This window comes from Carassius auratus, unplaced genomic scaffold (genome assembly GCF_003368295.1).
Source record: "Carassius auratus strain Wakin unplaced genomic scaffold, ASM336829v1 scaf_tig00214902, whole genome shotgun sequence".
NCBI lineage: Eukaryota > Metazoa > Chordata > Actinopteri > Cypriniformes > Cyprinidae > Carassius > Carassius auratus.
Window position 1 is genome coordinate 139,749 of NW_020527851.1, and position 26,230 is coordinate 165,978.

At 38.7% G+C, this 26,230-nt stretch overlaps 1 protein-coding gene and 1 pseudogene across 1 annotated transcript; both read left to right on the plus strand.

Annotated features, from left to right (window-relative positions):
• The first annotated feature begins 211 nt into the window (after positions 1–211).
• LOC113093166 (wolframin-like) lies at positions 212–15,843 on the plus strand (annotated as a pseudogene).
• A 3,955-nt stretch (positions 15,844–19,798) lies between these two features.
• Positions 19,799–21,740, plus strand: LOC113093172 (spondin-2-like). Its single transcript, XM_026259032.1, has 3 exons — positions 19,799–20,214; positions 20,787–21,019; positions 21,557–21,740. The coding sequence occupies exons 2-3, from the start codon at positions 20,794–20,796 to the stop codon at positions 21,616–21,618; spliced, it is 288 nt and encodes a 95-aa protein (XP_026114817.1). The 5' UTR covers positions 19,799–20,214; positions 20,787–20,793; the 3' UTR covers positions 21,619–21,740.
• Positions 21,741–26,230: the final 4,490 nt, after the last annotated feature.

Below are 26,230 nucleotides of genomic sequence, written 5' to 3' on the forward strand. Positions count from 1 at the left end.
GATTCACTCTCTGTTGGATCATGCACAGCTCATATGTCACATACTCCCATGCTGGTGTCATAAGTCATTATTTCAGATCTTCTACCACACACAGTGAAACTGCTACAGCATCGCTGGCATTAAAGAAGAGGTAAAGCAGAAACTTTATGATATCTAGAATATAAACATATGACATCCCTTTTTCTATACTTACATTTAGCATGAATTTATAATGGATTCAATTAAATTTGTGTGTCTGTTTGTGCCAGGCATCACAGCTGAGAACAGAGAGGAGGTGTGTTCTCTGGCATGTGAATCTTGTTTTCAGTGCAGTGTAAGGAAAGCAGCTCTGCTCATGTACTGGAAACTCAATCCAGAGAGGAAGAAAAGCATCACTGCTGCTGAACTTGTGGAAAATGTGAGCCAGCTCAACAAGACAGATGAAACATCAGGAATCTTTTGTTTTGATCAACAAGTTTGGACTATGTTGAAAGAATAGTGCTTCTGTCATTACACTTGTGTTGTACCCACCCTGCTGTTATAATTTTATATGTAAATCAACAGGGTCAACTGTAAATTTCTCCAGAACATTTAACATGATTGTGTCCTCCTCCTCCTCCTCTAGATGGTGCTCCCAACAGCCCACTTACAACCCCAACACAGAAACAAAGAAAAGTTTTGGAGAGTTTGGTCACAAGAGATGGTGAATGCATTATGTTATCTTTCTTTTAGAGTCTAATGTATTTAGACTTTTATTACATGTGGTAATATGCATGTAATGTCCTGCATTTGTGTGTCTGTTCTCGGGAAGAGGCTGATTATGTAGGTGTAGAAGAGTTTGTTGAGAATTCTAAACAATATGCTGAGGGTATTTCCCCAACTCCTGCCATGGAAGGGGTTACAGGTGGTGATGATGATGATGATGATGAAGGACCAGTAAAGAACCCAGATGAACTCCCTTTGCATCAGAAGGTATTATTAAATTTCTGCTTAAATCTATGCATGTGAAAACTTGGCGAGATGACTCATTGTGTACTGCCTACATGGCCAGCTGTCCACATGAATGGTATCCTAACCAAAGTGGAATCTTTTAAGTTATTGATGTTAGATGCTCTTCATAGACAATAGGAGATGATTACACTCAGGATGTTGGCTAATGTGCCGATACACGGATAAGAACACAGAATATAACACACTTATTTATTGGATGAAATTATGCATCTTTAATTATACAGTCATTCACACTAAATGTTATTCCATGTCTGCCCCACAATCACATTTGGCATGTTCAACATAATCAGTGTTAGAGCATTTCCATACAAATAAGGGTTCGCTACCAAAACAGTAGTGATCATATATTAAAGTACAACATGGAAAAGAAATTTGAATGAAGAGTCTTATTTATGTATTTTATTTTTGTACATGTTACTTAAAAGCAGGCCACATGTACTGTACATGATATTTAGAGTTCTCAATAATCATTTACACACCCTTATGTAATTCCAAATCCATATAAATTGAGTGGTTTAATCAGAGTCTTCTGTCGATCGGTATATATGACGAACAGATTTAATTTAGCCTTTTAATTCACATAGTGATTATAGATTGGATGACAGATCAGCGCTCATAAAAAAACAAACATAAAATACATCCTCAGAAGCTAAAACCTGCTTTCTTGTTGCATGAAAACCAGCCCCATGCGGACCTCCTGTGTGAAGAAATGAAACATTTTGGTTGTGTTGATTTTCAATGGATGAGAAATATTGTGAGAGAATATTATAAGTAATTTATGTTTTTAGGATGTACAGGAAATCTTATGGGCTTGGCACAATAATGATATTATATTTTTAATAATAAAAAATGATAATGATATTTTTTGGTGTATTATCGCTTTAATGATAAAATATTCTTAATATTTCTGACAATTCATATCACTACTATTTAGTTAAGCAGCTCACTATGTTTTTGAGACCTATCCAATATTATACTGTACTAAAAAGGAATTTTGGCTAAACAAATAATTTTCTTCATACCTACAGGTGTTGAAGTTTCCCCTTCATGCAGTGATGGAGGTGAAAAAGGTGTTGATTGACTGGGCATCATGTGCAATCACATCAATAGCCGCGTTTCCACTGTCGAGCTTAAACCGGGCGTGCTAGTGCGTGACAGGGCCAGTCACGTTTCCACTGTCACTTCCAGGGCTTGATCGTGCCTCGTTGGGGCTTCCTCGGGTCCAACGGCCAGGGTTTTTTGGCCCGACGAAACTTTGGGCCAAAGCGGGCCAGCTGGGGCTAGAGGAGGTGTTATGAAAAAAGGCGGAGTTTCTCCGTCTCTGGAGAGCTCAGCGCTGCAGATTATTTCAGAAAGATAACAGCTTTAACACCAGTATTAAAGAGTTTTTAAAATAAGTTGAGCTCAAAACTCACTCTTAGTCAGCAGCGAGTGTTTGAAATAACTTGATCCGATGTAGATTATAATCACTAAACAAGGCAGAAATATTTATAAGGGATGTAAAAGTAAAAAAAAAAACTTTAGTAGAAAAGATGTGCACGCTAAACATAAACGTTACTATAGTAAACATGGTAAATGCAACCAGGAGAAATCAGATGTCAGCTTCTTATTCTCTATCACAATAGTGAATTTATTTAGTAACATATTAACTTTTTCTGTCATAAATCTTGTCTCGAGAGTTTAGCTCCACGTAGCATATATAATCAAAATATAATAATGATTTTTGTTTGGGAGCTTTTATAAAAATAGAGAGTCTGCGCTGTGGATCATTTCAGAAAGCTAACAGCATTAAAAACTTTTTTAAATAAGTTGAGCTCAAAACTCACTTTCAGTCAGCAGCGAGTGTTTGAAATTATGCGATCCAATCCGATGTGGATTATAATCACCATAAAAGGCAGAAATATTTTAAAAATATAGTAAGCATTGTAAATATGACCGCTTGGAGAAATCAGGCGTCAGCTTCTTATTCTCTATCACAATCTTGTATTTATTTAGTAACTTATATTATCTCCACATTTCCTATCATAAAAATATAATAATAATTTGTTTGGGAGCTTTTATAAAAAATAAAGATATTATCATTTATACTGTGGCTACAAATAAAGAGAAACAGACTCGATTGAATAAGCAGGTTATTTTCATAAGCGTTAAAAATAAATAAATAAAATAGAAATACATTTATTTTTGTGTGATTAATTTTGAGTCCTGTTAAATGAATTCATTATGATCAGTGTATCATTTATTCTATAGTAAAACATCGATGCTTTTGAATTTGAATATTTAACAAAGCATGCAAATAAACGGCCGCTTTTATCGTGTTCGTTTTGTGATCGCAAAAGTTTTCTGATAACTTCTCTTTGTTGGTGAAATGCTGGGGTTGTGTGACGTTGTTCCCGAGAGGCATGTTTTAGTGACCTGGCCCCGGCCCGTTTTAAGCCTTGGCTCGCACTGGCCCGACAGTGGAAATGCAGCTAATGCCCTCATCTTCTTATTCATCATTTCCAACCTAACCTTAGAGTTATTTGTCCTCGTCATTCCCCTCTTTGTATTCTACCTCTCCTTCGTGTCAGTGGTAATCTGTACGCTCCGAATCTTCCAGAACAGCAAGGCATGGGAGAATTTTAGAGCACTGACAGCTATGTTGTCTCATTTTGAGCCGGGGAGTCCAACTTCAACTGGAACCACCTTGAGGCATAGCTCTACTTCCTCTTTTCTGCACTTTTTCCTCATTCTTTAATTTCCTGTGGAAGACAAGTCCTGGTTGCCATGTATAGAACTACGGATGCAATCTTTTTCATTGTAAGCAGCTACTTAAGCCTGCGACCAGCAGAACAGCAGCATGCCAGATTTACTCTGCTCTTCCAGGTTGCCTCCACCATTTCTGCATCCATGAATCAGTTGCTGGGAGGCTGGATGGGTTGTATTGTTGGTGGCGCTTGATTCAGCATGCACCTTTGTGAATGTTTGGTACTGCATGTGGGCGTGCATTGTTTTTTGTATTTCTACCTCATCTACCTGTGTACTCATATAGCCACTAGTGATGGGAAGTTTGATTCTTTTCCGCAAACCGGTTCTTTCGGACGGTTCGATTCAATAAACTGGTTGAAAAAAAATGGTTCACCCATTCTTTTACGCTCGAGGTAATGACGTCATTGGCGATGAAATAATGGCGTCAAGTCTATCAAACATTCAAATATATAAAGTCAAATATATAAAGTTTTGCAACAACACAGTAACTGCAATGTGCATACAATGATTTAAGTCTTGAATATATAAAGTAAATAAATTAGGTGTCATCAGTGCAGAAACCACGATCCACTTACTATACTTAATCCATTGCTTCCATTATTAAATTAACTTACGTTTCGCCAGATTGCCCCTTCATTCAAGCCCTCGGTTTACCTGCGCTCATAACATTAGCACAGAATCAGTTCAGAATCAATCACCAAAAGAACCAGAATGGTTCAGATGCGCTGTGAGTCAGTCGGATGCGTCCGAAAGAAACGGTTTTTAGTTCAGTGTACTGATGATCTGAAAACCGTTGCAACCGGTTCTTGACTCGAGAACGATCTTCATGGTCTAAATGCACAGTATCATCAGTTCATCGGTTCTCTAATCGGGCGCGTCCAAAAGAAACGGTTTTCGGTTCAGTGTACTGGTGATCCGAAAACTTTTGCAACCGGTTCTTGACATGAGAGCGAGAACTGCTCCAGCAGTGGGTGTGTTCATTCATCATCTGGCTCTGCTTGGTGTTCATCTTCAGTTCTCTCTTCACAGCAGTTCAGTCAGTGTACTGTTTGAGTACCTGAATTACTCTGGGATATTGGTTTATTCTGATTTCGAGGGAGTGTCAGTCACGTTAAAAAAGTCAACAGCTTAAGTAATTTGTGGATTAATGCTTATTGGAGACGCAAACCATTTCAAACAATTCAGTTTGATTTGGTGAACTGGTTCAACCGGTTCACTAAGAAGAACCGGTTAAATTGAACGATTCGTTCGCGAATCGGACATTACTAATGGCCACAGTAGGTGGTGCACGTGTCACCTACTGTGTGCTGCTGCCCTACCTGGTGTGCTTCATCTGGTGTGAACTGTCTTTCACGCTGTTGCAAGAGTCCACTGCATTGGAGCTTATGCGCACAGCTTTTCTTCTTTTCTTTGCCAGTGTTATCGCTGGCTTTAGCAGTCGTATTGCTGGTGCAGCTGGTGCAGCTAGTGCAGTGGTTCTTTGCCCTGGAACTGACAAAAATGATTGTAAAAGTGTGTGTTTGTGTGCCGTCTGTCCTGCTGCAACGGTGGGCAAGTTTTAGTGTGTCGCCCTCGGCAGTGCTGCGCTCTTTGCGGCATAGCAGTGTGGTCAAGCTGATCCCTGTGTGGATTTCAGCTCTGGTGCTCTTCACCTGGTTTTACGTGTACCGTTCGGAGCGAATGAAGGTATACAACTCCACCCTGACTTGGCGGTAGTACAGCGACCTGTGCGGCCCTCGTGTATGGAAAGAGCATAACATGGCATATGCCCAGATCCTCTGCAGCCACTTGGAGGGACACCGGGTAACATGGGAGGGCCGGTTTAAGTATGTTTGCGTCACTGAGATTGAGAACGGTGTGCAAGATGTCATCAACCTTCTGCCTGTCTTTGTAGCACTAAGACTTATACTAAGACTAAAAATTAAACAGGTTCTCCCCACTCAGTGATGCACCCACTGAGAAACCTGATGAAAGTGCTCTAGTTATTGGTGATTCTATTGTACGGAACGTGAATATAGAGACACCAGCCACCATAGTCAAATGTTTACCGGGAGCCAGAGCATCTGACATCTTGGCAAATTTAAAAGTGCTGGCTAATGCTAAACGTAAATACAGTAAGATTGTTATCCATTCTGGCGCTAATGATGTTCGACTTCACCAGTCGGAGATCACTAAAAATAAAATTTCACGAGTTCACACTTACATATAATTAGCTGAAGTATTATAATGCATATTTGGCGTGCTGTCCGGGAAGGGGCTCCGAGCTCGGGAATGGCCCGAACCTAGAGTACCCCCCCATATATGTAAAAGTGTAAAATGAACTCTAGTGGAGGAGACGGGGTGGAGGGGGGATGCTGATAAACCGTCAAAGGAGACAGGTAGGCTAATTCAGCTGTATTTATACCCTAAGGTTGATTATCTTAAGTTGCTCCACCTGTGCTAATTAGGCTAAGTATCTGACGTGCTCCTCCCGAACCTGTTATGAAACTACATTTCACGAGTTTACACTTACATATAATTAGCTGAAGTATTATAATGCATATTTGGCGTGCTGTCCGGGGAAGGGGCTCCGAGCTCGGGAATGGCCCGAACCTAGAGTACCCCCCAAAAAGCAATAGCGGAAAGGACAGCCGCCAGACTAAGAACCCCCCCCCCCACAATAGCGTTGAGATCTGGCGGGGGTTGATATTTAGAAATCAGCTGGTTGGCAGGTCGGAAGAGCCTTTGTACTCCAGTGGGAGCAACTTTACCTATTTGGAGAGATAGGCCCTACCGGCTGCTTGTATCGGACTACGTGATTTGGGGCGCCCGGTCGGGAGGGCTCGAGCCGTTGCACAACCGGAGCACCTCACTGCATTGGAACGGATGAGCCCTACCGGCCGATAGCGGAGGAGCAACGTGATTGGATAGCCCGACCAGGAGGGCAAGAGTTGCCTCGACTGGAATAGGTCACAGTGTTGGCGTACGGGCCCTACTGGCTGATGAGCCCCTGCTAGTCAGTGGGCAACCAGGGCAGATAACTGACCGAGAGGACCCATGAAGCCTCCGACTGGAGATCAAGACTCAGGACGACGGACGTGTAGGTCCTCTCAGTTGAGCAGATAAACAGGCCTTGGGCCGTCGACAAAGAGGACTCTTGCAACACCTGACGGGAGATCAATACTCACGGCATCAGATGGATAAGACCTGTTTGTGGGCAGCAAGAAAAGAAAACCCGACCGGGAGCACTCTCGCCGACATCTGACACGAGCACAATACTCAACGACATCAGACGGGTAAGCCTTGCCGGCCGGGGAGCGGGTAGGGGAAAACACTCTCGCAGCATCCGATGGGAGATCAGGACTCAGAACATCGAACGGGTAAGCCTCACCAGGCGGGGGGAAAAGATTTGGACAGAGTTTGGTGGGAGGTGGAGACTCTTGTCATCGTACAGCGAGTACTGTCAACCGTCAAACAGGAACAAAAAGTTAGGTGGCCGTGAGACTCTCGCCGATGTCCGATGGGAGCTCAATACTCAAGGCACCGAACGGGTAAGCCTCGCTGACCGTAGAAAGGAAAAGGGTAAAGTTGTGTTGCCAGGAGGCTCTCACCGGCGTCCGATGGGAGCTCAATACTCACGGCGTCGAATGGGTAAGCCTCGCCGACTGTAGAAAGGAAAAAGTAATGTGGTCTAGATGGGAGACACTCACCGACGTCTGATGGGAGGTAAATACTCACGACATCAAACGGGAAAGCCTCTCCGAATGTAAGACAGAAAGGTAAAGTTGTAAGGCCAGTATTTGGCCAGACAGTGAAGGAAGGGTTTTTTTTTTTTTTGGATCAACCGGGAGCACTCTTGCAGTGCCTGACAGGGGTTCAATACTAAGAACAATTTGGTTTTCTAAAGAGTAGACGCTATGAGGATTACTGCATAATTGTTTAACAAATCCAATGAGCTGCTTCCGATATCAAGTCAGAAAATCTTGGTGCAGTCATTGTATTTGAAAAATTAGGTGTACAAAAAATAAATAGAATTTCCTGTGCCAGTGTACCCCAGATGAGTGCCATGAATCAGCGATATGGCCATTGTCAATCATCATCTTGTCAGATGCACTGATAAACTGATGTTAGATATAAAATTATTATATTTAAAACAGCTAGTTCATGTAATCGGGTACTACTGTCATCTTGCTTGTCTTGTGAAAAATTTGCCGCATCTGCACACGGAAGTTATCTATCTAAATGATCTGTAAATCGGTCAATGGTGAAACAACAGAGGATTTCATTTAAAGTTCAACGATTAAACCCTAATATGGATGTAAACAAACATGTTAAATATAGTATTCAAAACAGGTAAATATATTTGGAGTAAAGTTTAGTTGAAACTGATGCATTGGTCGTACGCGCTCCGGACCATGCGTCTCATATTGAGACCGACACAACAACACAGAAACAAAAGAATGAGATAAATTCTAACATAACTGTGGCATTTAACTTAGTTAGTGAGGCTTGTTTAAAATATTGCGCATACCAGATTACTTGTTAAAGTGCAATGAAATACCTTGTATCGGCAGACGATGTACGTCTGTTTGTGGATTGAGACTTCTTCACCGCCTACAGGCTCGAATCATCCTTGCAAGCACGGGCAAGCGTGAAATGGAATAACGGAGCAGTTTGGTAGCTGAATTATAGTAGGCCGCCTAACAATGATAATAAAATACAATAATAGGAGTATGAGTCTAATATTGTCTTGACTATAATAGATACATAATACTATCACCACCACATAGGATGAATAGGCATAACTTTGAAGCGGAGGTGATGTCGACTTTTGCCAGAAGAGAACCGCGACCCATTGATTGATGAAATTATTATTATTTGTTTTTTGGTGAGGAGATACAGAAATAGGCTCCTGCGGGAGCAGACACTGCTGTGGCAGTGAGGAGATACAGAAAACAGGGTCCTGCGGGAGCAGACACTGCTGCAGTAATAAACGAACATACAAATTAGACGATTTCAAACAGGGCCCACTGGTACAACCTTCACCGCGTCCACGCTTGTGCAATGTGGAATTAGTTTACAGCTTTTTCAAGCAGTTTGTGATGCATTTTGGAAACAGGAGATGTACATTTCTAATGCACCATCTAGGTTGATAAACCCCTTCTCAAAGACTTACTGTTTGTCAATTTTATTTGGGTAACACACATATTCTGAATGCCGTCGGCAGAATTCGAATGAGCCATTTTAATCTAGATTAATTTCAAGATCACAGTGAGATTAATCTAGATTAAAAAAATTTATCTATGCCCACCTCTAGTATGAATACATCGTCGCAAATCAGATGACCCCAAAAATAAAACAGGTTTTTTTTTTTTTTTTTTTTGAGGCTAGTCAAGTAAATAATGGTTTAATAATTATTTCTCCCATAATTATTATATACCACCATTTTACATAAATTGTGTTTGAAGAATAATGTTAAAGTTAACAAAATATTGGTAATTCTGACCTCGCACCGATAAACTTGATTAGAATACATCTCATTCGGTTGGGCATTTACATACGGTCTTGTTGCAGAAGTTCAAATATTAGAACGCATCTGAGGCTCAAATCGGATCTGAAATTCCCGTATACGTATGTGATCGAACTCCACGCAGCTCCCGCACTACTTTCTAGCCGCGAACCTGTATTTAGCGTCTTCACCTGAACATTTATTGATTACGACGCTCGGTCTGCGCCGCTAGAGGAGGCAGGCTCAAACTGCGCCTCGGCCGGAAAAGCCGCGGTGACAGGCTGAGCCGTGGCGGGTAAGAACTGAGGTGTGATTCCAGCGCTCGAGGAGAGCCTGATCTTGATCGGATCAATCGTGGTGTCAAGCGAGGCGAGCTCGGGCTTTGCACAGTCTATTGGCCAAGACGTGTGGCTTGGCGAGAAGAGCAGCTGTCGCGATGACGTTTGATGGTGCTCAGCGGCCGTGTTTAAAGATCATGGGTATCAGCAAAAGTAGCAGATCTGAAAAATTCTCGGTATGGATCTCCTCGGTGAAAGGAAAATTGGGTCTGTGAAAAGATGGCAGACAGAGCGAACCAGGATGCTGATAAACCGTCAATGGAGACAGGTTGGCTAATTCAGCTGTATTTATACCCTAAGGTTGATTATCTTAAGTGGCTCCACCTGTGCTAATTAGGCTAAGTATCTGACGTGCTCCTCCCGAACCTTGTTGTGAAACTACATTAAAGGGGGAGTGAAATGCTATTTCATGCATACTGAGTTTTTTACACTGTTAAAGAGTTGGATTCCCATGCTAAACATGGACAAAGTTTCAAAAATTAAGTTGTATGTTTGAAGGAGTTTGAAGGACTCTTCCGGTTTGTCACAAGTTTCGGAAAGTTTTTTTCGAGTATGGGTCTGTGTGATGTTAGATGGAGCGGAATTTCCTTATATGGGTCCTAAGGGCACTTCTGCCGGAAGAGCGCGCGCTCCCGTAGATCAGAGACATTCACTGATCAGAGCGAGAGACCGAATTGTCACAAAAGAAGTGTGTTTTTGGTTGCCAGGGCAAGACAACCCTGCACAGATTACCAAAAAAAAAAAACAGCATTAAGGGACCATTGGACCAGTTTATTTTTACAGAGCATCAACGGAGTTGTGCAAATGTTTTTGTTTGTTCCCTGCATTTCGAAGATGCTTGTTTTACAAACAAGGCCCAGTTTGACGCCGGATTTGCGTATCGTTTATTTCTTAAGGATAATGCAGTCCCAGCGAAAAAGGGTCACAATCGTGTGTTGGAGTAAAACTGCTTCAAATATCTCTGTGTTGTTAACTTAGCTATCAAGTAAACAACATGCGATGTTGTCATCAAACTGCACTTTCCACATGTACACCTTAAAAAAAAAAAAAAAGACGACATAAAGTGGAACTTAGTCATTTTCCAAAACCGCTAAGCAAATATATACAGTTTCAATACATACCACATAGAGACGTCGTTGCGGATGCTGCTCTTGTTAAATTTCAGCCTCTGGATCTTATTCTGGATCATAAATATAGACGGTTTCATCGGGCGCACGCGCCTGGACCTAAGTTAAATTCCGGTCTGTTGGCTGTAGTGCCTTGCCTTCTAAAAACGCAGTTAAAGTTAAGGTGATGAGTAGACTGAAGTTGGGCTCAGGTGGTTGTGCTGCGGGATGTGTTTCCCATACATTTATTTATTTTTGGAGACTTTATTTTAGACAATTTTAAAACTGATCTATTTTCAAAAAGGTTTTGTTGAATAAACATGAGTAACGTTACGTACTGCACTTCTATTAATAATAATTCCTTACATTTCTATGTTTAAATACCAAAGCGAGGCACAGGTGTTTTTATATCGCTGTATTTCTGAAGGAAGACTTGCATGTTATATGCCTGATAAAGCAGCGTGTGAGCGTAGCTCTGCTTTGTTTACAGCTGTTACTGGGGAAACCTCTATTTCTCACGCTTTATGTCTATGCTTTAAAACATCTCCTGCTGGCAAAGAATGAATTTGCATATTCATTAAGTCCGCCTGATCCACGCAGCAAACATATTTTGTTTGTTATCAAAAAATATCTACTCTAGAGGGACTTGGCTGTTGTTATTGATTCTATTTGGAAGTCTAAGTTAGGTCCACAATATGGGCACGCGCAGTAACGTTTGTTTATATTGTTGCCGTTGAAACCGTCTATATGGCTGAATCTGACTGTTAGCCATGGTTCTATTGGGGTTAGACAACAAGTCTAACAAGTTCAGGACCTACTCATTGTCGAAATCATACTCTAGATTTAATACTGTCACATGGAATTGATGTTGATAGTGTTGAAATTATGCTACCAAGTGATGATATCATTATTTAGTTTTTTATTTAGATCATTATTTAGTTTTGTGCAAACTTCATATAGCCAAAATTGTAAATTCTACTTCTTGTTACAAGTATGGAAGAACCATCACTTCTACCACAAAAGACTGCTTTTTAAGTTATCTTCCTGATGTATCCAAATTTCTTAGCATATCCAAAACCTCAGACCAACTTGATGATGTAACAGAAACTATGGACTCTCTCTTTTCTAGCACTTTAAATACAGTTGCCCCTCTACGCTTAAGGAAACAGTTTGACACCATGGTATAATGAGCATACTCGCACCCTAAAGAGAGCAGCCCGAAAAACGGAGCACAGCTGGAGGAAAACAAAACTAGAGGTATTTTGTATTTTTTGGGGAGAAAGTAACCTATCCTACAGAAAAGCATTAAAAACATCTAGATCCGATTACTTTTCTTCTCTTTTAGAAGAAAACAAACAGAACCCCAGGTATTAATTCAATACATAGCTAAATTATCGAAAAATAAAGCCTCAACAAGTGTTGACATTTCCCAACACCACAGCAGTAATGGCTTTATGAACTACTTTCCTTCTAAAATCTATACTATTAGATATAAAATTGCAACCATTCAGCCGTCAGCTACAGTATTGCATCAGACAGTGCACTATAGACCCCCTGAGGAACAGTTCCACTCATTCTCTACTATAGGACAGGAAGAATTGTATAAACGTGTTAAATCATCTAAACCAACAACATGTATGTTAGACCCTATACCATCTAAGCTCCTAAAAGAGTTGCTTCCAGAAGTCATAGATCCTCTTCTGACTATTATTAATTCCTCATTGTCATTAGGATATGTCCCCAAAACCTTCAAACTGGCTGTTATTAAGCCTCTCATCTAAAAACCACAACTTGACCCCAAAGAACTAGTTAATTATAGACCAATCTCGAATCTCCCTTTTCTGTCCAAGATACTAGAAAAGGTGGTATCCTCACAATTATATTCCTTCTTAGAGAAAAATGGTATATGTGAGGATTTCCAGTCAGGATTTAGAACGTATAAACTGAGACTGCTCTCCTTAGAGTTACAAATGATCTGCTCTTATCATCTGATCGTGGGTGTATTTCTCTATTAGTTTTATTGGATCTTAGTGCTGCGTTTGACACAATTGACTACAACATTCTTTTGCATAGACTTTAACACTTTGTTGGCATTAATGGAAGTGCATTAGCATAGTTTAAATCGTACTTATATGACCGCCATCAGTTCTTAGCAGTGAATGAAGATATATCATATCGATCACAAGTGCAGTATGGAGTACCTCAAGGCTCAGTACTAGGGCCGCTACTCTTCACGCTTTATATTTTACCCTTGGGAGATATCATCAGGAAACATGGTGTTAGCTTTCACTGTTATGCTGATGATACTCAGCTCTATATTTCTTCACGGCCCGGTAAAACACACCAATTTGAAAAACTAATGGAATGCATAGTCGATATAAAAAAACTGGATGATGAGTAATTTCTTACTGCTAAATTATGAAAAAACAGAGGTGTTAATTATAGGACTTAAAACTCTGCTTGTTATAAACTAGAACACTGTCTAAAGCCCTATTCGGACGGGACTAGTTTGACAGGGGGTCGTTAGAGAAATCTGCGTTTCACAGACGTACTTGGTGATTTTAATCCCGTCCGAATCTTCCACGTCTGTGTTTTTCTCATACAACCTCTGTGATAATTCCAGAGCAAATTACCTACCATTTTTCAGCAAACTCAGTGATCCTCTGAGAAAACTAATCCCGTCCGAATGCGAAAGTCTGTGATTGCCGGTGATATTTTATTTCACAACGCGTTTCCTTGCGTGTTTTGGCCAACGTGAATTACCGTAGATGCTCTTACCGCGGGGATGTTTTATATATTTGCATATATTTGCTTAGCGGCAAATAAAGAATAATAAAAAATAATACAAATAATCAAATCAAGAGCAAGATCGCATAAACTGTTAATACCGGCTATTGTAATATCAGCATCAGGTAAGATTACTCACGTTCATTTATGTACTCAGTTACATAATTTTTTAATTACATTTAATAAAAAAAGGGAAAACAAGTTAAACTAAAGGAACCACACATTAACATGATTTTGCTATATTAGCCATTTAGTATTTATTGTGTAATGATACTAAGGCAATCTTTCTGAATGAATGCAATGCACGCATTCAGAGCACGTGATCTCAGTGACGCCCGACCCTCCCACCTCTGTAATAAACACAGAGATACTAGTCCCGTCCGAATTGGTACATGAAAATCACAGACGTCAGGTGGTAAGAATCGAAACTCAAACGTAGTTTAGAAAACTAGTCCCGTCCGAATAGTGCTTAAGACTTGATGGTTGCTCTGTCAATTCTTCGTCATCAGGTAGGAACCTAGGTGTGCTATTTGATCGCAATCTTTCCTTAGAAAGCCACGTTTCTAGCATTTGTAAAACAGCATTTTTCCATCTCAAAATATATCTAAATTACGGCCTATGCTCTCAATGTCAAATGCAGAAATGTTAATCCATGCATTTATGACCTCAAAGTTAGATTATTGTAATGCTTTATTGGATGGTTGTTCTGCACGCTTAGTAAACAAACTACAGCTAGTCCAAAATGCAGCAGCGAGAGTTCTTACTAGAACCAGGAAGCATGACCATATTAGCCCGGTCCTGTCAACACTGCACTGGTTCCTTATCAAACATCGTATAAATTTTAAAATATTGCTTATTACTTATAAAGCCCTGAATGGTTTAGCACCTCAGTATTTGAATGAGCTCCTTTTACATTATAATCCTCTATGTCCGCTACGTTCTCAAAACTCAGGCAATTTGATAATACCTAGAATATCAAAATCAACTGTGGGCGGAAGATCCTTTTCCTATTTGGTGCCTAAACTCTGGAATAACCTACCTAACATTGTTCGGGAGGCAGACTCTTGCAGTTTAAATCTAGATTAAAGACCCATCTCTTTAACCTGGCTTACACATAACATACTAATATGCTTTTAATATCCAAATCCGTTAAAGGATTTTTAGGCTGCATTAATTGGGTAAACCGGAACCAGGAACACTTCACATTACACCCTATGTACTGAAGAATGGCAGATACGCTAATATTTGTCTGTTTCTCTCTTATTCGAGGTCACCGTAGCCACCAGATCCAGTCTGTATCCAGGTCAGAGGGTCACTGCAGTCCAGTACGTCTCCAGACCAGATGGTGGATCAGCACCTAGAAAGGACCTCTATTGCCCTGAAACACAGCGGAAACCAGAACAATTAGAGCCCCAGATACAGATCCCCAGTAAAGACTTTGTCTCAGAGGACCACCAGTACAAGACCACAGGAAACGGATGATTCTTCTGCACAATCTGACTTTGCTGCAGTCTGGAATTGAACTACTGGTTTCGTCTGGTCAGAGGAGAACTGGCCCCCCAACTGAGCCTGGTTTCTCCCAAGGTTTTTTTCTCCATTCTGTCACTGATGGAGTTTCGGTTCCTTGCCGCTGTCGCTTCTGGCTTGCTTAGTTGGGGTCACTTTGTCTACAGCGATATCGTTGACTTGATTGCAAATAAATGCACAGACACTATTTAACTGAACAGAGATGACATCATTGAATTCAATGATGAACTGCCTTTAACTATCATTTTGCATGATTGACACACTGTTTTTCTAATGAATGTAGTTCAGTTGCTTTGACACAATGTATTTTGTTTAAAGCGCTATATTAATAAAGGTGACTTGACTTGACTTGTAGCGGACTGGGTCCGATGTATCCTGCTTGTGAAGAGACCCAGCCAGGACCCGCTGAACCACTGTGTCAGCTCAAGGCCTTTGCAAAGCACAAGCGCCATCTCAAATGTTTTGACTACTACAAGTTTGAAGTAACTATGGGGATGCTATAAAATGGGCACAATGGAGCACAAGATTTAGATGATGCCACCAAAGACATTGTGCTGCGGGCTAGTTAAGTATTTCGCCGCGTCCTGCTGGCACTCAGCTCAGGTAGTGTGGTGGAGTTTAGCACGCTACTTGAGGGTAAACTGGGCAGCAAATGGCTTGGTGTTTGAGCTCAAAACCTTGGGCTGTAAAACATGTGCCTCACTGCTTGTACCAATAAAACAACAGGTCAAGATCGAGCAGGACAGGAGGGTTAATGTTAGAAATGCCTTTGTGTTTGCCTTCAATTGCCTTCCTGTTCCACCCTCTGCTCTCGGGTGAGGTGGACGGTACTGTAGCTATTACAGAAGTATCTGTGTGAAGCTAGTTTTTGACCTTTGGCATAGACTGCAGTATTAAACTGAATTTGAAGTGCAAGAATATTTGATTAAGTGATTTTGATAAAAGTGCTATTAAAGCGCCAAAGGCATTGAACAACTTTCTGTAGCATCTATAGCAGAGGTGGCCAGTCCTGTTCCGAAAGGGCCATGATCCTGTAGAGTTTAGCTCTTGCCTGATTAAATGCAACTGCCTGAAGACCTTGGTTAGCTGGTTCAGGCATGTTTAATTTGGGTTGAAGCTAAACTTCGCGTTAAAGTGGTCCTCCAGAAGCAGACTTGGACACAGAAACCACAGAAACCAAATAAAATACCATTACAATCTCTGAACTATTTAATAACCCTTTAACTATTTAATCAATAGTTAATGAATATGAATATGCATATCACTGGGAAATTGAACGCCATAACCTAAAAAAAAAAAAAAAACTGTGCATCTGGACTCACTAAATTTTCTATAGTGAGAAATTACATTCACTAGCTTTTCCATGTTTTATTTATTTATAGGGCTTTTAAATGTCTGATATTATACTTAATTTAGTTATTTTATTGGAAGATAATTTATTACTTTTTGGGTGTGTGCAAGTGTGTCTGTTTTATCATTATTATGCCTTAGATTGGTTCAAAAGTATATTTATCTTAGACAAATCTATAGATCTTTTTATTTTCTATAAGTTTGGGATTATTATTGTCACATATATTAATAATAGTATCTATTTGAGATTTTAGTAGACATTTCAAATCTTAAACATTGCTGAACAAATATTTGTTTGTTTGTGGCTTCATTGAAGTTACAATCTGACAAGTACACTGCACAATATTAAAACACTGAAATTAGAAATAGAATTTGTCCTGTGTGAAAAAGCTGCCCTTTTATAAATTCCATTTATTGTACTATTAATATCTGTACAGTATGTGCCACCACTGCATTATATAAGTCAATTATGAAGTGCCACTCATCTTTATCATATCTATACAACCAAAGGGAAGCCACCTACACATGCCTGCATATCGACTGTGTTATCTCCATTTACTGACATACACTGTCTGAGCTTTCCATTCTGCCCTGCTATGATTTCAGTGAACATTCCACCTTATCTTACAGACTTTAGGTAGGTGCATTTGACTTGGGCCAATGAACAACAACACTTAACAACCACCTAATGGTTAAAACACTCTGAATATCACAGTAACTGCACAACAAGCTGGTATCATGTCAGCAAACTTTGGATGTACAAACACAACCCTTATCTTCAGAGAATGTAAAAATCTAGTTTTATATGCATTATGTGAAGTAATGAGAGGTGCATTACAGCAGCAGAGTTTTCAGATATTTATGAACAGTTCAACCATTAGATGGCAGAATAATTATATCTACTGAAACTTGAATGCACCGGTGAGAGCCACCTCCAAAAACTGTTAGCTCTGCTTGAACAGGTAATTATGAAGGACTAAACAATGCACACTTTCAGACTGTGGTTGTATCCAGGAGTATTTAAATTAGAAAGTGTATTTTTATCAAGAAAATATCAGATATCAAATTTAAAAAGTAAAGAAGATGTACAAGATAATATCATCACTATGCTTGACTGACCAAAATTAACCATGGTTTTATAGTAAAACTGTAGTAACCATGTATTTTTGGCATTATGATTACCATGTGTATAACCACAATTTTACTACAAAGGTTTATTTTTTGGAATAATTAGGTCAAGACAAGATTTTGTCTCATATTCGGTACAATAGGTCAATGCAGCTATAGTTTGAATAAACTATAGGATCTATTGAAACTGTTCTAGAAGCTTGGATTTGTCAGCCATAGACATTCTTAAAGCCAGACTTTTTCCAGACTTCCTTGTCCTGAAAAACTTGCAGAGCTACAGTGTCTGGCAACATCACTTTCTGATTAAATAATAATAATAATAATAATAATAATAATAATAATAATAATAATAAATGTTACAGATTCGTAGAAAACTACACAAACCAATGGTACTGGCTCAAATGAAGGATTACCTGATTAAACCACAAAAAAAAACTTCTAAAAGAATTGATTTCTACTACAATAATCCATGTATCATATTGAGCTGCTAATGTTTTTATAATTGTTATGATACTGAATTCATCATGGTATGAAATAATATATTAGAATTAAACATGGCCAGAATGGTATGAATGGAAACTATAATCTTTAATCATTTTTATTCGGAGAAAAGAAACATGCCGAATGCGCACTTACAGTAGTACAAAAACTGTTCTAATTTCATAACCCTGGAAAACTTTCTGACAGTTACCCATTTCATTGACATGTGATAACGGTGCATTCAGTAGTTTTTCATGTCACTGCCCTTCGGACAACTTTATTTTTTATCAGTCTTTATTTAAAAACATTTTCCTAAAGTTTGAGATGCCCTTCATAGACAAGATATTTTATAAACACAACAAAGCTGGAAAAATGTGAGTAGAAATCAGAAGGGTATATTACTGATTACAAAAAAAAAAACAAAAAAAAAAACATTGACTTCAGGCTATGGAACGGAGATGCTAAATGCTAGCTCATTTCAGGGTTTTGGCATACAAAAATATGTTGTTACCTCCCTACAGCACTGTATTTCATTTGTAGCTATGCACAGGGAATATATATGCATGATAAAGATCTAACTCTTCAACTTTCTTGAGTATAGCTGTTTCCCAATCTTCTGCATTCGAAGGCCTAATGCATCACAGCGATAAAGGCTATACCTTTTGAAAAAGCATTCAACAGATGGATCCTTTGCCTCCTGAACGATCCCAAGATTCATTGAATTTACCGCTGATTAAAGAACCGGATTTACTGACAAGATGCGCATTAACGATCGGCCGATCGTGATCGGAGCAGCCCTACTATCTATCTATCTATCTTTCTATCTGCCTCTTTAAATTCTGGAACTTTGCTATCTCATGCCAATTCATACGTATTTTACGAGGTGGCTAATTTGTACAAATTTGTACGACCTCACTCACTGTCTAAACCCCAGTGTCGGTTAGGTTTAGGGGTGGGGTGTAGGTGTAGGTCATTCGTACAAATTCATACCAATTGTGCAACTCGTAAAATACGCACAAATTCTTTAAAATACATAAAGTGCTTCATCCTCCATAAAATGCACTGCACACATATGAATATTTAGGATAAACTGTTCTGGAAAAGTGTTGTAAATACTGATTTCTAGTTGTGTCCTGTTTTGGAAGGCCAAACAAAGCAGTTTCGCTTTAACAACAAAACACACAGCATCTCCGCAACATGGTTGCGACAACAGCCAGAATAAAAGTTATGCCTTTTTTCTTTGCATGAACATTTGGGCATTGTTATGCAAATCTTCCCACATTGTGATGTAGACATGTGGGAGCATGTTTAAATGAGGCATTTTAGGTCGGCGTGACTGACTCTTAACTTTTATAAAGTATATCTCTTTGGATTTGAGACTTTAGTCTATGCAACTTTAACACTAAGAGCTTGTAACACCCCAAAGAGAGAAAGAAAAAAAAACTGAAATCGCATCATATGACCCCTTTAAATTTGTGTGATCTATCCAAGCTCATTTTTACACACTTTCTTTAGTTTCCATTCATATTTTAGTTAGTCCATTGTGACCAAATAGAGTGACGTGAGTCAATTCAAATTAACAATGAGGGATGGTTGACATAAACTGACCTCTAAACTTAGACAGGCATAAAACACATTAGATGTTGCAATCCAGTTGGCTCAAAGCAGATTTACATAAAAGGAATATTAAAAACCCTTCAATTAAGCTCTCAGAAAAGAACTGGTCGGCAGAAAACCACATTCAAACAGCTTTCAGCAAATTAAGTGTCAAGAAACCGGAGAGAATTTGAGAAGGGTGAGAGGCAAAACGTGAGCATGTGGAAACAATTATTTGCTGCAGGCGGGATCTCTTAGCTTTCGGCTTACTGGGTGCTTCCACACTGCTGATCCATTTCAAGCCTGTTTCCACAATCAAACAACCCTATAATACTGCTTCCTCAACTGACTACGAAACCGTCAGGAGCTTCATAATGCTGCTTTCTCTCTGCATGTTTGGTTGGGAGAAGGAAAAAAATTGTGAATCTTGATTACAATGGTGACTCGTTTGCCGGAACCAAAGAGAAAATTATACATGGAATTTTAATGTAGAGTGTGGAGAGCTTGATACTACTTCTGGGAGGGGTCAGGAGGGTATTGATATTGTTAGACTGTGGGGAATGCTGGAAATGCATAAATAGCTGGAAGACTCACAGTAATCTTGCAGTCTTCCTTTGAATGCCTGGACACAGGTGACCTCGACTCAGCTTTTCTGCAGAAAACCTCATGAAAACCTGTAAGTTCTTTCTTTAACTATATGTTTTAATTGTACTGTACAGTGTTGAATTGCTTCTGCTTAATTATGTTCAATTAAAATATTATTTAGGGGCATGTGCATTTAAAGCTAGTATTTTATATGTCAAATGCATAATACATACTACTGTGTATACATACTAAATTAATTATATTTTGCATGGTGCATGAAGTTGGATAATAATAATATAAATTGACGTAATAATATATGCTAATATTATATAGGGATGTAAAAAGTATTTATAAAATATTATATTGTGTATCGCTTCACCAATTTCAACAAATCATGCAATTTCATTGCCAATCTTTCTAATTATTTCATGTAAGAATCCAGGAAACACAGAGTGAATTTGGTTATACTGACCTTCATTCTTTTATTCTTAGTCAGTGAATTACACAGTTATAACAAATCACTCATAGAGAAGTTTATGTATTCCCCTGTTTTACCATTGTCATATACAGTTGTTTAGTATGGAAGGAGTTGTCCAAAGTGTCCAAACCTGGTTATGGCATGCATCCACATGCCTGGTAAAATGGTTTATTGTTCCCTCACAGAACCAGCATGGAAAAGATGACATCCTTGAAAGTGAACTGCTGGCTGCAGTTGTTTACCGTGACTTTGGCCCTGCTGAGTGGAGTCCCTGCAATGCCGGTTGACATGGACCATGTGTGCATGGTCCTGTCAACAGCCAAGTATAGACTGATGTTTACTAGCCAGTGGACTCAGACTGCCTTCCCCAAACACTACCCTCTGTACAGGCCGCCTGCACAGTGGTCCCCCATCATTGGTGAGTGGGCTGCTCTTTCCCAAAAGCCTTTCAGAGAACTATTTTTTCTTAGTGTAAAGAACATTTTGATAATCTGGAGAACTTTTTTTTTTATATATAAAAAAACCTTAAGTGCAGTGAAAAGTTTTCATTGATGTCAAAGGTTAATGGAACCATAATTGCCTGTAAAAACATTGCTTTTTAAAAAGTTTAAACAACATTTCTTATGAGCCAATGTGCATATTTTTTTTATTGCTTGCTGATCGTTATTGGATAATGGATAATATGGATAATAAAAATAATTATTTAAAACTTTCTTATAGAGTTTTGTAGAGTATCACAAAATTATATAAAAACTACTGTAAAATAATCTGAGTTGTCCAAAATGAGATAATGCCTCAAATTTTCCTATAAAAAAGTCAACCCCTCATAAGCTATTGTATAGCTCAAACTCTGTTCAATGGGTCTGAGCAAGACATGGCAGAGCTTGCTTGAGTAGCATGTTATGCACTGAAGTAGAAGTACAGTTTGAAAATAATTTTATCATTTTCATTATAGGAGTAACTCACAGCTCAGACTATCACATCTGGCAAATGACGAGAACTCCAGTAATGGGGTGAGAGAGTTCTCTGAGAGAGGAGAGGCTTGGACCCTGATAAAGGAAGTGGAGGCAGCTGGGGAATGGATCCAAAGTGTCTATGGCCTCTTTTCAGTGACAGCTGTGGTTGGAGGAACCAGTCTGGCAACCACAGAATTTGAAGTCTATACAAGACAGTCCTTAGTAAGTACACTGTACACTGCAGTAGGTTAAAGCAAGGAAAAGCCTAAACCTTTCTTCAGCACCAAATCATGGCCCTGCATATGATGTATTTTTATGCATTTTATGCAGCTGTATGATACTAAAATGGTGGTTTTCAGTTAGCTGGTCAGGCTAAAACACCATGAGGCTGACCAGATCAACCAACTTAATTCTGATTTGGCTATACTGAGATACAGAACAGACCATCTTTGACCATCTACAGTAAGACCAGCAATCTTCACTGGCCTCCCAAGCATTTCATATAAAATATTAAAGAGATAATTGTAAATAATAAATCTTTCTAAATGAAAACCAGCCAGCAACTCATAATAGCTAATGAGCAGGATAAAACCAGAGTGGAACAGAACACTGATAACTGGATCAGAAAACATAAACCTCGATCTCTACCCATACGATGCCGGCACAGACAGTGGTTTCACCTTTTCTTCACCAAACTTTGAGACTATTCCTCAAGACAAGATCACTGTCTAAAAGCAGATAACCCTACAAGTTACATAATATTAGCCAAGAAACAATGCTTCTTAGACCAGAATGAGCTAGTTTGCTGGTCTTTTTTTTTTTTTTTTTTTTTGGTATAAGCTGTTCTCCCAGTCTGGCCAAGCTAGTGTTTAGCACCAACTGAAATGTTTCCATAAGACCAGCCTGACCAGACTTGGAGGCCAGAGGATACCAGGAGAAAATCTTAAGCAAGTATAAGATGCATTTTTTTCAGCAGAGTCAGCTTACTTTTGGAATCAATTCCTGAAAACAAACAAACAAAAAATCTTAAACCAGCCTAAGGTGATTTACTGGTTTAACCTGTTTCAGTTTCTCACTGGTCAAAACTAATCCTAAAACCAGCAGACCAGACCACCTAACCCAATGCTATCTCACGGCCAATTCGTACGTATTTTACGAGGTGGCTTATTCGTACGAATTTGTACAACCTCACTCGTACGTTTTTATACAATTTGTCTTAACCCCAGTGACGGTTAGGTTTAGGGGCGGGGTTAGGTGTAGGTCATTCGTACAAATTCATACGAATTGTGCAACTCGTAAAATACTTACTTGATTTTATATACTTGATTTTTATAATACTTGAATTTGTAAGAGTGTGGTCGTACGAATAAGCCACCTTGTGAAAAATGTATGAATTGCGTGAGATCGGGTTGACCTAACCACCTTTTTTTCTGCAGGGATGGAGGTCTTGAGACAGATCTTGTTACATTTATGTCTTCTCTCAACTGATAACCGCATCATTCCCAAGTCACCCTGCAAACTCCTTCTACTATCCCAGACTGAAGCATCTCCCCCCAATAGCCAAAGTCTCCCTAAAAAAGATCAAGAACAACCAGATCTTCAGCTTACCCATTCTGCCGACCCAGTCCAATCAGATTCCAAGTGGGAATGAGATAGTTGGGTCCCTCATAATTAAGCATTGGGAATTTTTTGTAAAAATGAATTGTGATGTGAACACTGTAATGGTCTGTCGTAGTCTCCTCGCATAGAATCTATTCATGATATACTTGAATTTGAATCTTAAATGCATGTATTCTATTTTTAAAGGAAACACTACAAATCCATAGAGAGAACCTAAAGGCTTCAGAAAGGTTTATACACCCATGGTAATCAACACAACAAACTGCAAAACACGATAATGGAGTACAACCCCTTTAAAAGTTTTTTGCCACTCAGAACTCAGGAAGTGTTTGCATAGAAGTGAAATTTGTGCTTTGACTCCTTCCTTCTGTTTTCCTACTTGTACAGAAGTCATAGATATCAACAGATATTGATATTGATAGATATCAACCTTTTACAAGATCAGGATATCTGGAAAGCATCAGTGATGTAGGAGATCTCTAGGCAGGTTCAAGATGAGAAGCAATTATTTCTGCAAAATGTAAAGGATTCACTTTTGCTGTTTTAATTTAAATTCAGAGTAAGTAGTAATAAGTAGAAGTTTTATTTATCATACTGTAAAACATCAAATTAAATTTAGGCAACTTTCCATTTTAGTTTACACTTCACAAATATACATGTTTCACAAATAATATAAATGCTTAGCCCAAAATATTTTTTTTTGTAATGAATATTTTGGCAAATTGGTGACAGAATTATTGTAATTAGTACAATTGTCATACATACGTTTTAATACAATCTGTTTGGATCATGCTTCTTTCTTTCTTGTTTTTTTTTTTTTTTTTTTTTTTACACTACACAAAATTACAAATTCATATGAATTTGCCACCAATTTGTCTAAAAACATAAACTAGTTATTTTTTTCCCGAGATCAAGTTTCTCAGCCTCAATAGCCCCATTTAATTGGGCTGATAACTATTTGGGGGCAGTCAAGGCCTAATGGTTAGAGAGTCAGACTTGTAACCAAAAGATTGCGGATTTGAGTCTCGGTAGATCTCACCACAACTGAGGTGAGACCCTTGAGCAAGGCACCAAACCCCTTCAACTTCTCCATAGGTGGCTGCCCACTGATCTCTCTCTCTCTCTCTCTGTCAATGTCACTTTTTTAAAGAGTGCACTGAAACATTAATATTTTGATTAGTTGATTTTATGATTATTTTATATTTCTCTTTTTCTATAAATACCCCTCTGGACTGTGAGGTGTCTGTCTGGTCACCTTGGGGTCTTTGTAAGGGTCAGTGTGGCAAGAAAGGGGTAAAACACAGAACCCGCTATATTCACATGCATCCTGCAAACAATGGGGCTGCCTGCCCATTCCTAGAAGTAAAGAAGCTCTGTATTCCTTACAACTGTGTGCGAATATAAAGAGGATCTACCATCCATACCTCATCCACAGGGACTTTAAAGGGAAATACTTGGTTATTTTAAAGCTATGATGTTGTAGGTGAGTTAACTAGCTTAAATGTGGTAATGAACAGGCTAGGCAACATATTCCAAGTTAAAAAGAAGATCGTACCCAAAGTAAAAATACAGCAATATTTGCTCTAATAGTTTACAGGCTGAGTTTGCTGTAAGTTTCACACTGTTCTCATGCACTGTTCATGGAGTCTGGTGCTCTTTGGTGAAAAAAATAAAATAAAAATAAATTGTTTTATATATATATATATACATATATTAATTGCAAAACTGTATATAAAGTTGTACATACAAATAAATAAAACACATTTCTTTGTCATGCTTCTGTTGAAAATGAATGCTTCTATTACATTTTTTTATACGTTTCTAAAAGATAATAACTGCAATATAATTTGTCCATCTATGTGGGTATGTAAGTCATACTTAAAATGTGTGAATATCAAGAATATCCAATCAAATGTCAGGCATTTTCTTATTTCACTATTCAAAGCCACTTTTGCAATGTCTTCTAATAAGCATTTTTACGGTGGCCGATAGAGCTCAACACGATGCAATTTAAGAAAACACACGCAAATTGAAAAAACACCAGCAAAAAAAAAAAAAAAAAAAAAAACACCTTCATCAGTTTGACAACACAAGTATTGCAAATCACAGCACATGCATATAACGAAACGCACTGCAAAATCTGACAACACATGCATACAACAAAATGCGCTGCAAATCCTTTCACAACACATGCACATTTAGAAACGTTGCAAATCCTCACAACACATGCATTAACGAAATGTGCTGCAAATCCTCACAACACATGCAAATTAACATATGTGCTGCAAATAGCATTGACCACAATGGAAATGTTTCAAGGAGACCCCAAAAAGTGTCGGACCTGGCTGGGATTTGCTTATCGTGCAGTGGCTACTGGTCAGTGGAGTTGTTGGTGAACTGAAAGGTGTTTTTATTTTTTTATTTTTTATTTTTATTGCCTGATTCCTTTATCTTTTGGATATTATTAGCCTAAATAAGCTGAATAATTACATGATTAAATGTAAAACGTTACTTAAAATGGCTAACTTTATTATCCTCAGCAAAATATAATTTCAAGGTTAATAATAATAAATTTGCAATGCTTTATTAATTGTTTCTTAATGTGCATGTGCTGTGCGGATTTGCAGCGCATTTCGTTATATCCGTGTGTTGTGAGAATTTGTAGCGTTTCTTAATTTGCATGTGTTGTGAAGGATTTGCAGCGTGTTTTGTTATATTCATGTGTTGTGAGGATTTGCAGCATATTTCGTTATATGCATGTGTTGTGATGATTTGTAGTATGTTTCGTTATATGCATGTGTTGTGATGATTTGCAGTGAGTTTCGTTATATGTGTTGTGAGGATTTGCAGTGCATTCCGTAATATGCATGTGTTGTGATTGTTTGCAACACTTGTGTTGTCAAACTGATGAAGATGTTTTTTTCATTTGCTGGTGTTTTTTTTTTTTTTTTTTTTTTTTTTTTTTTTTTTTGCATGTTTTTTCTTAAGTTGCAGCGTGTTGAGTTCTCTCGGCCACCATACATTTTAGTCAGTGAATCATTTCTAGGGTTCAC